The sequence below is a fragment of the Oxyura jamaicensis genome, chromosome 7 (assembly GCF_011077185.1).
Source record: "Oxyura jamaicensis isolate SHBP4307 breed ruddy duck chromosome 7, BPBGC_Ojam_1.0, whole genome shotgun sequence".
Taxonomy (NCBI): Eukaryota; Metazoa; Chordata; class Aves; order Anseriformes; family Anatidae; genus Oxyura; species Oxyura jamaicensis.
Window position 1 is genome coordinate 5,940,008 of NC_048899.1, and position 11,305 is coordinate 5,951,312.

Sequence of the window (11,305 nt, forward strand, 5' to 3'; positions counted from 1 at the left end):
TAAATAAAATTGAAAAGAAAAGCCCGGTCAGGGCTCCAGCTCCCTGCACCAGGCGCTAACGCACACGCAGCAATTTCCATTTCGCCGGAGCCGCCGCTGCGAAGAGAAGGAGAGCGCGGAGGGGCGGGGGAGCACGGGCTGGGGGTGGGGGGTGGGAGGCAGGAGAAGCCATTACCAGAGTTTTGTCCCCGTTCTTGCTCAGGGGGCCTCGGAAAACTCCCTTGATGTTGCGAAAGTGCCCGTTGCTGAGGTGCGCCGAGCTGATGACGATGTAGTAGCACTCCATGGGGCCGGGGCTCCCCGGGCGCTGGGGGCCCGCTCGGGAGCCCCCCGGCATGCGCGGCACAGCCCGGCACGGCTCGGCACAGCCCGGCACGGCTCGCCTCGCCTCTACACCCGGCGCGGCGCCTGGCGGGGGAGGAGGAGGAGGAGGAGGTGGTGGCGGAGGAAGAGGAGGAGGAGGAGGAGCGGCGGCATCGCCGTGGCTTCGGCGGAGCCGTGTGCGGTGCCGCCTCCGGCGGGCATAGCGGTATTATAGCGGGCGGCGGTGCCGCTCCGCTGCACGGAGCCAATGACAGGGAGACAGCGGGCCGGCGGCGGCTGCCGGGGGGGGCACAGCGGCCACACGCCGCCGGGGGGGGGGGGGGGGACAGCGGCCACACCACACCGCCACGGCAGGTAAAGGCTGGGAGCTCCCCCCCGCAGCCCTCTTTTTGGGGGAGGGAAAGCGCCACCAGGGGGGGGGGGGGGGGGGGGCCCCACCCCCCCCCCCCCCCCCCCCCCCCCCCCCCCCCCCCGCCCACTTTTCCTGTACATATATATATTGAATATTTCTTTTAAAATACCTCGGGTCAGCCGCTTCAGGGCAGGGTCCCCCAGCCCAGCTCTGTAACCGCACGTACCCGCCGCTCCCTCGCCTCCTGCCCCGGCCCCGCTGCGCTTCCCCCGCCTGGGGAGGGATGGAGGAAAAAAGGGTCCCCGCCTGTCCCCACCCCGGAGCGAGGCAGGGAGCCAGGCCCCTTCCTCTGCCTTTGGCACGGTTTAGGAAAGGTTTGTGTGTTCAAGATGCTCGGGTCCTGCTTTTTTTTCCTCCCCGAGAAAGCCCTGATTTGCAGCCTCATCGCACAGGACGCGAAGCATCCCCAGGCGGCTCACCTTCCAGCCTGCTCTCCCTTTGTTCTGCATAGCTACAAGGAGGATTTACGGGGCCAAAGTCCGGTGCTAAAAGAGGGAACGCCTCAGAAAATAAGCGCAGAGCCGCGATGTAACCTCCAAACCCGTCCCCTAGTCAGCAGCTGCTACTGGCAACAAAACATCACCATTCTGTCAGCCTCTCCCTCCAAAATAAAGGCAGCCAGGAAATTTTGGAGGGCGTAGGGGAGGGGGGCAGACACTTTTCCTACCAGAATCTGTGCAGTTCGTATCCCTGATAAAGGAAGCGACAGATCATGGGAGGTGCCTTGCTCCGAGGAGACTTTTCTATCTGCTCTACTTCCCACCCTATGGCGAGCAGCATGACTTGACAGGTGTCACTCATCCCTCTGAGCCTGCAGTACTTTGGAAGGGATCCTGGAAATGCCAAAAGCACTAAGTTTTGACAGCCAGGAGACAGGTGAGGTACCAGAATTTGCTGCTGCTTGTCATAGTCCCCCAAAAATAGGGTGAAGGAGGTAGGTACACATAATAGCCCACTAGTTTTGTGTGCATGTTTGTACATGCACAGCCAAAAATAATCAGCGGGCTCAATACAGTATAAACATGGAGTCAATATCATAAATATTGGAAAGGTTTAACAGCATCCCACATTTATGGCGCAATTCCAGCCCCAGACTGTCTCACAGGTGTAAATAACACTGAGATGGGACCCTTCAATGTTCCAGGTTGCTGGAAGCTATAACGTTAGTTTTTGTGGTGGGCTTTTTGATGGTGCTGGCAAGGGAACAGCTGCCAACTGGAAGGTTTAGTTGAGAAGCTCCCCTGGGCAGCAAGTCTTTCATAAATGTCCCATATTTGGGTAGGATAAAGTAATGAAAAGACATAGAACAGTAACAAAATATATATATTCAGCTTCTTTTTCTGGGAATAGGGCATAAAGCATATTCATTCTTTGACTAAAAGACCAGTTTGTTCCACCTTTCTGAACATAATGTTCCTTCTATGCCAGCTCCTCACAGCCAACCTCCCCTGTGCATTCTCCCTTTCAAAGAACCACAACGTTTGAACATCTCGGGAATGCCTGCACTGACCACTTGTTACGTAGTGCACGTGTTTAATTGCTTTCTGAAACCAGGGGTTCCCACGTGCAGGGTCGGAGGGCTGTTCTTCAGGGCTTGCGAGAGGCATGCAGACACTGCTAACATGCTCTTGCTGGGGGTACAAGGCCATGGGAAATGAGAGTACCCAATAAGCAAAATATAGGTCTTTACTTTTTCTAATTGGCCTCTTTTTTTTTTTTGGCTTCCTCTCTCACACTTTACTATCTTCAATTTTCCTCATGGTCACACGTGCTGAGGTGCTTCTTCCTCCTAATCTTTTCCCTTTAAAAACAAATCTTAATAAATTGCTAATTTCCTAAGCCCCTAACCTCATGGTTCTACATATCCTCAGCCCTACCTGTTTCTGTCTCTGTCCTATTCCCCTGAGTAAATCCACAGGGTGTGAGCTGAGGAGACCATTCAAATCTCTGCCACACAGCAAGTGTGGTGCTGCTGATCTACTCATTCTCTTATTCTACCTGATACTTCCTCTTCAGGAAAATCTCCAAGGAGCTCCTGTGTAAAACGGCAAATATCAGCTCAAGGAACTGGATATGGATTTGAGAGACCTTGTGGAGAACTTCCGAACTAGAAGCCAGTGAATGAATTACATTAATTCACATACGTTGTACTGTTGTTTTTTGTTTGTTTGTTTGTTTTTGGGGGGGGGTTGATTGGTTTTGACTGTGACAATTATAATAATATTCTGTAGTTCAATATGTTGTAACATTCATAATTCAAGAAACAGGCCTGGCATAATTCAGAAAAAAAATACTCAACGGTATCAGTAATCCCCTTTTGTTTAACAATCTCCAAAGCATGCCACAGCATATGTATTACCAAGTGAATATATGCTGAGAAATCCTTTCACTCGCTGCTGAAACGTGTCCATCAAGGATAGAAAGAAGTATCTGTGCAGTAAGTCACAAGAAACCCAATTCAGCTCGCACCACACTTCTTACTGAATTCAATATGATTCAGTTTATCCTAAGAATCTCTCCCTCTAACTAATCTGCTGAGACTCACCTCTTTATCCTTTTTATTTTTATTTTACTTTACTTTCACCATCTCTCTATTGATCTCCTCCATTTATTTTTTTCCTCCAGCTAGCCTTCCATGTTTCCCCGTTCCTTAGATGCCCTCCACCCATTCATGAAGCAGAAGGCAAGATGGGAGTGTCCTGTTTACCTTTTCAAGGCCATTACCACATAATGCACGTTACAGTGGTGAAACCCACATGATCCGCTACATTACAAATGCATTCATTCTTCAGCTGTAGGGGTGGTGAGACTAGAATAATGGAAACTGGGACATTCCTGTAGCCTTGTTGCTCAGCACATCCTTCACCACATGCAAAGATCTTCACAGTGGCCTCCCTGTCTTGGGGCAAAAGCCACATGGAGAGCTGCTGCCACCATTGCCAAGGAAAGGCAACAGCTTCTTGGAGCCCTGTGAGCTCTTGGCCTGTATCCTTCAGCCCTCAAAAGTGGCAGAAAGAGGACTGTGATCTGAAAAGCTGCAACAGAAATTTATTAAACCCTGCAGTAGATAGAAGATTTGTGCTTTGCTTCGCCAGCACTGGGAAGCACATCATTTCACACTGCTGTTCCTGCAGGGCATCGCAGGAAGCCTCAGCCTGGTGAGGATTGCCCCCTCACATGCCTGCACAGCATCTCTGTCCAGCCCTGAATGAGCTCACGTGGCTGAGAGATGCCAACACCTTTCCTCCCCTCCTCTTCCAAATCACCAATACTACCGCTGTCTGCTGTAGGATACTGTAGGGAAAAACCTTTTGGTGTTTACTAAGTCAAATACGTGGCTCTCTCTGGCTTGCCTTCTTAACATTTGAGCTGTCAGGGAAACTGCAGCATATGTAAGCTCCTAAAATTATTTTCCCATTCAATCTCTCCCCTCAAAAATGAAATTGTTTAAAGCTTATAGCTTGAGAACTGTGCTAGATCCCCTGGCACACCTCTCAAACTGCACTTTGAGGAGCATTGAGGATGCTGGCACAGTTTAACTGCAAGCATTGCTGCTTCATCCCCTCCTTCAACTTGCAAACTGAGGGAAAGAGACATTCCAGATACAAGGTGACATCCAGAGGTTGATGTGCTGTTCACCGTGTTAAACCATATAGCAGGGTCCTTCAAGCAAACCGTCCAGCATGCACACAGGTGGAGCAGCTCTACACAGAAAGCACACGGAGCCAGCCACCAACACCTGATGAGTCCTGAGACCAATCCATGACCGACTGCTACGGAAAACACTCCTCAGCTTCACCCTGCAATAATCTAGCACAACAGTGCAAGGAATAATACTCTATAGATAGCACCGGAAAACTCAACAAAGACAAAAATATACCCCTCCATAAATCAAAACCCAAATGCAGTAAGACCACAGCATGGGTGTGCTTCCTCAGAGACACCACCTAAAGCCCCCAAAATTCTAGCACGCAAATTACACAGCCTGCGCAATATTAAAGCCAACAGGACATTAATCCCAGAAGGCAATATCCAAGGAGATCTGAAGCAGCCTTTCAGTGTCTCATATGCTCCTGAAATGAGAGCTGGCTAACGAGCACCACATTTTAATTTTTACCAATTAATATTTTTAAAAAATTTAACCAGTTAAAAGCTCACTTTGTTAAAAAAAATATGTAATACTTCAAAGATACTGAAGAAGCAAAAGGCTTTTAACCAAAAGAAATGAGACACCAAGAGAAAACCCAGCAAACAAAAGCAAATTAATGAATAAATAGGAAAATCATACATTTAGAGAACTAGGATAGCAGGCAGGTTGTGGCCATTTATCAGAAGCAGATTATTTCCCATGCTCACATCCACACAACTTTTTCCAGAATTAAAAGAGAGTTTAAAGAATCGATCAAAAGTCTTACGCAGTCAATAGGAAACCACCTTTGCTGAGCTTTGCTTGATTTACATCAGCGGCAGGAATTGCCACAAGAAGTCCTGAAATGTGGTGCCAGGACTTGGCACTGCAACCCATCTTTTCCACTGGGTGGTGGTAATGAGATCAAAAAGTTCAGGAGAACAAACTACAAAAGCACTCGGAACAGAGCCGGTATTTCCTGATTCATTCTGTCCGTCTCTACGCAGATACTTATTTGTGCGTGCGTGTGAACAAGTAGACATGGCTACATAGCCATACACAGCCCTGGAAGTGTGTATGTCCATTCCTGTTTATGCCGCACTAATGAGAGGATGAGTAAAATAGTTTCTAAAGTATTTCAAAGCACAAAAGAAGAATATTAAAATATCTCTGGAATGGCTGGTGCACATTCTATAATTAAACACTGTTTGCTTCTTTAGTATTCAGTTCACCAACATAATTTTCTCAATGTAAAAGCTGAGCAGAGCTGGGGTGACACTGTGACACTGATGACAGGTCAGAAAGTAGAACTATATTATTCCTGAATGAGCCAATATAAATTAGAGACCCACCGGGAAAATAACTGTGGTTAATATTTTAATAAATTTAATTGGGTTCAACTTATGACATACGGTTATGGCTTCCTTTAGCTTGTGATCTGGAGTAGTCAGAAAAAAAAATGAGAATTAAAATTCAAAGCAATGTGATTATTTCCTCAACACTACACATTGCAGAGAGATCTAATTTTTAGAAGGGGAATGTTTGGCATCATCTGAAAATCAAAACCCTCTACAATATTTATGGTTACAGCCTCCCAGTTTAAGACACCATAAATCAAACCAGACATTAATTGGTTCACTTTCAGAGGGTGCTTGTTCTAACAATACCCAAACACAGCAGAATATCACGTACATGCTAGGGAAGGATACTTCTAATTCCGTACAATATGACATATTGCCGCGGACAGGCTAGATCACACCCTTTTACACCACAGCTCATACAACGAGCAGGTAATGTAATATTCTAATACCCATGATATATAATCCACGAGTTTGGTTTAAACCCTCAACAGTGGTGAAATTCATTATGCTAATTAAGAGAGGCACATCTTTACCCTGCAGCTCCCAGGCATTAGAGCCCATGACATGTTTTGTTGCGAGGCTTGCTTGGGAACCTGAAGCAACGTTCGGAGGTGGTCAGAGCCTTATGCCTTATGTCTGCATTCGCTTACTGTTCTGCACCAGAGTTTCACCTCCTGATCTTATCTGAACAGACTTTTATGGCTTATTTCTCTTTTTTACTGTACAGCTTAAAAAGGCAGTAGGACTCCTGGCTGGAGTATGTATAAGCCACGCTGTACACTATAATAATAATTGTAAAAGCCCACAATTTTTACCATCTCTGATTTAAGTACAGGTAGATGCATGCACTGCTCTAATGTTCTTGAAGTGCTCATTATGGTCCTCCTGAGTGGTGCTCAACACTATCGGCTTCCTGTGAGAAAGGCCCTGTTCACTCATTAGAACAATTATATAATTTTTTCCTTAATAACTAATGACTTCCCAATGTGTCTACTGAGGAGAAAGAATATAATTGCAAATAGGCAAAATCTTTTGATGCTAAAAATACCATCAAAAGAATTTATTCACCTTCCAAAACATGACTAACTTATGTGCTTAATTAAAAATAGCCATATCAAAATAGCCTCAAGCATCTTATAGATTACCAGCCTGAAAAATTTCATTGTAAGAAACAAAGTCAGTATTGTTCTAAAAATAGAGAGGATTTCCAAAATCCAGTATATCCTTGCTGGCATTTTGATGATTAAAAAATGTCTACTTAATTCATTTAATTAAAGAAAAGCTTCCTCATTAGCTCAAGCTAAATAAATCGTGCTAAATTTTATCCAAATGTACATTTTCTTGGGTATCTGTAAAACCTGTGTAAGCAGAAAACAAAGCAGAACACTATTAATAGCAACACCAAGACAACTGCCATTGATAATCTGAAAACCTGTGCTCAAGCTGCAACATGAGCAGCTTTTATTTAATCCAAATTTTCAGTCCCCTTAGACTTATACTGATCTTCTGCTGCTCAATCCTGAGTTCAAAGAGACCTCCTTCTTTTCAAGATGCAAGGGAGGATGAATGCTGCTACTTTCAATGATTACACATTAATTTAATTAAAATAATATACACTCTGACCTCATTTATTATTTGAGTGGAAAAAGTTTTATATACTTTCATGATTTCTCTGCTCTACAGCCACGTTCACTTAACCCTTTAGAGCAACAGCTCCTGGTGATAAAGTCCATAGATAGGGCCACCAAAAAATAAATCGTCTTCAGTTCCAACAGACCATCTCCCACTTCCTTCTTTGCATAATATGTAGATGTAAAGTTAGGTGCTTATTTTTCCACTTTTATTATTCCTATGTATGCTCTAACGTCACATATTTGCATAACTGCATATTACTCCTCCTCCACTAAGACCTGAATCCAACGGAGTAGATCTATTAATAAAATCGAAACACTCAAAATTATGCATATTTGCTTGCACAGAATTTCCATACTAACGTCTCCTAAGTATATTGAATTAGCCTTGAACTGACCGTAACACTGGCGTTCCCATTAGAACCAACGACACTAATGTATTTGAAATGCAAGAAGCAAGAGGAAAAGAATATAAAATGCTTTACAAGTCAAAACAAAAATAAAACTCAACTATTTCCAAACTGGTGCATTGAAAACTTGAAAAAAAAAAAAAAAAGGAAAATGCAAACTAAAAATAAAATGGAAAACATGCAGAAAAAAAAATCATCAGCGCTCAACTTCTCATGTCTCAAAAAAGCAAGCTAAACCTGCTGATCTAGAAAGAGTTCCAAACCAGGCAAAGCAAACAAACAAAACCCTACTTGTTTTGAAGCAGACCTTGAGATTTGCAGCTTACATTTATTAACACAAATCACAAGGTCCCCTTTTAATTGAAAAAATTTTGAAATAGCAAGTGGAGAGATGACTTGATGATCACAACTGTATCTCTCCTTCTAATATATTTTCCAGAATGCTGTTCAATCTATTTTAAAAATATCCTCATTAGATAAAGCATCTGTATTAAGGGCCCAAGGGACTGAGCCTGGTAGACTCAGCCATTGCTAGGATTGTCCCTCACCACCTTACCTTGTCTAAACTTGCCTCTTGTAAGCATTTTCCTTGCTACATTTTGTCAACTTGAAATCCCCATCAATTCTGTGACCCAACACAGAAATCAAATGACCTTCAAGCTTCCCTCTTCATCTTTACAAATATTCATGCGCTACTACAGGACAGTGAAATCCCTATATCTCTGTAGTGTCTGACAGTAAAGCCTTGCTACCATTAGTTTGATTCTTGATCACAAATCAATACTTTGAGCTTTGTAGTCATTTTTGTATATCACCTGCAAAGTCTCTCACTTTCCAGAGCAGAAAATTCTCTCAGGAAAATATATTTTATATTGAAATGACCAAAAGTGTAATCTACTTGCAGGCAGATTATATTTAAAGATCAGCTCTTAAAGACATCCATTTAAATCCTTTGGCTGGATATTTGTCTCCATCACAACCATGATATGATTTTTAGAAAGCAAAACACAGATGAATTTCATAATAACATCATAAAGATTGAAAAAACAAAGTTGCAACAAAACTGGTTCACTGAGAGACTGAGAATGAAAGTGACATTCAGGTAATGCCACTGCCCAATAAGACTGAAAATAAATATACAGAGCACGCATCTACCTTACTCCTGATGCGTCTAGGGTGGGCATTGCCCCCATTCAGCTGTAGCCAGTTAAAAGTTGGGAGCCTGATTCCTAACTCTTGGGATGGGATCAACTGCACCAAGGACCAACCTTCCTTTCTCTGTACCGATTTACAGAGAAGGTTGGACCAGGTAATCTCTGAGGTCCCTTCCACCCTGGCTTTTCTATGATTTGTGAAAGCCTATGCAATACTTCCATCACCTACAAATTAAGCGTCTAGGCTAAGGCTAGGCAGGGTAAGTTGGATCTTCAGTCTGCAGTAGGAGGAAGTTTACTGATTTTGACAGTCTTTCATCTTTCAACTATCATCTGTCTTTAAAGGTAAATAGTTAATAAAAGGCAGTTGCATTTGTATTCCTGAACGCACAAAGGCTTTGTATATTCTGACTTCATTTAACAACTTGAGTCCCACCTGCCATGCTTCCAAAAGAAATTCACACACACGCACACACAAAATAATAAAAAACACTATCTTTGATAACTAACTTTGATAATTATCTCTGATAGCTGACTCATCTTTCTCACTTTATATTCACACAGGATGTCTGATGAGTGTTGACACGGGCACTTCAGCCCACCCTCGAGCTTTTTTCAGGGCTGGCAAGCCCCCATTCTCTTTCATAGTGGCATCACAGAATCCTAATGTCCACACTTTGTTAATTTTCAGTAAACTCTTTGACTGCAACTGATGCTTCCTTTTGCAAAATGTTTTCTTATCAGTTCTCATCTGCAGTTCACTCACCACTCGTGAGGAACTAGTGAGAGACCTGAAAGAAAACCAAATAGCATTGTTTTGATTTATTAGAAAGTAGCCAATTTTTGCACAATACTTCAACCTTGTATTTTGGATTTAACAGAGCATTCCTGCAACTGACGGCTAGCAGTGATTTAAGTGAATTTTGGACAAAGCATCTTCTGACCTCCTGAAAACAACAGCAGGAAACCAACTCCAGTAGTCAGAATTGGCTCATAAAGATGAAAAACTACATGTATTTCTGGCCTTTAAATTGCTCTTCAACGGAGCGATAAGAGACATCATATAGAACCTTATCAGGATTTAATTTCCTAACAGAAATGAGAAAGGAACGTGCAAAATCCCTCTTATGGGATCTAACATTAGATTGCAGTATGCAATAAAAATACCTTAACAATGGGAGTACACCTGAGGAAGATAAAATTACATCTCGTGGTCCTGAAGATGCTTTCTATACGCAAATCCACTTAAAAATAGCGTATTTCTGGCTTGCTGTGCTTGACAGTCTTCTTCAGGATTTTTTTTTTTTTTTAAAGCAAAGTCTGCTCATACTAATAGTTTCTTTTTAGTGCTTCTATAATGGTAACTCGTGAAACGCTGTTAGTATATGAGATTTATGAATGAAACCTGTCAAAGTACACGTAGTACAATACCATTGATAAACTTCTTTGTAATGTAATTCTTCACTATAGTCTGTCTGTATCATAACGGGTCAATACTACAAGACACCACCACAATATGAAACATCTCTATTTTGTAGGTATAGTTTTTGTATGTGCATCTTTTGTCTCACTCTTCATGTTTTCATTCTTGTATCTTAAATGTATTTTTTTAAATACCTTTTATTACACTTCTAAGCTCTGCCAGCTACAAGGCTATTTCCATATCAACTCAGATTTCAAAAAGCAACCGTGAGCAATGTTGCCCTATGAAATGTTGTCCTAAGAAAACAAGTAAATTTTAACCACAAAATTTAAACTTTTCATTTTCCAATATATGTACTGCAGGGCCAAAACAAAAGAGACCTACAAATGATACAAGCATATTCAGTATCCACGTATGTCCTCTGGGAATAATGAAAATCAGCAGCACTCTGAATTTAAGTACTTCCTCTGCTGTGTAATGGACAGCATTTTAAGATGAGTGGTTGTAGGAAGGGAGGGCTCCATCCCTCGGCTTCATCATTTTTTCTGTTTTGATGATTTTGCAGTTTCACCTCCTACTGTCTTTGTGTTTTTAATGATGAGATTAACAGCTAAAATAATTGTTACAGCAGTTAGAATGGGAATACTTACAATTCTAGCTATACTGACATGTGCGGTATTCCCATTTTACAGCACTGCTTGTACTATTTAAAGGAATAGCTTTCTGTAGTCTTACATTTTTTGATTAAAAAAGGTAAATTGTTAATAGAATATAGTTGCACATGTATTTCTCAGCTCACTGAGGTTTTGTCTACCCTGTCTTAATTTTGAGGCCCACCTACCATGTTTCCAAAAAAAAAAAAACCTACAAGAAAAGCTTATACTATATGCTCATCAGATAGCTTCCTGAAAATGTCTCAGAAAAGGCCTTTTTTTTTTTTCTTGGGGGGGGGGGGGGGGGGG

General features: G+C 42.6%; 1 protein-coding gene and 1 long non-coding RNA gene across 6 annotated transcripts in view; one reads left to right on the forward strand and one right to left on the reverse strand.

The window, feature by feature from the left end:
* The window catches only part of ZNF804A (zinc finger protein 804A), a 213,772-nt gene that overhangs the window by 151,705 nt on the left and 50,762 nt on the right, over positions 1-11,305 (reverse strand). Inside the window, exon 1 of one of the 3 annotated variants that reach the window (XM_035331513.1) lies at positions 176-477. The exons of the other annotated variants lie outside the window; for them this stretch is intronic. Within the exon in view, the coding sequence (XP_035187404.1) occupies positions 176-337 (162 nt within the window). The 5' untranslated portion in view covers positions 338-477. Of the gene's footprint in view, positions 1-175; positions 478-11,305 lie in introns of those variants that run through there. 3 annotated transcript variants of the gene reach the window in all.
* LOC118169822 lies at positions 641-5,842 on the forward strand. Of its 3 annotated transcripts, none has more exons than XR_004752292.1 (3): positions 641-678; positions 1,418-1,612; positions 2,753-5,842. It is a non-coding gene; the product is annotated as an uncharacterized LOC118169822 (long non-coding RNA). The 3 variants fall into 3 exon arrangements; XR_004752293.1 differs by having other exon boundaries at positions 660-678; positions 1,436-1,612; XR_004752291.1 differs by lacking the exon at positions 641-678 and having other exon boundaries at positions 1,173-1,612.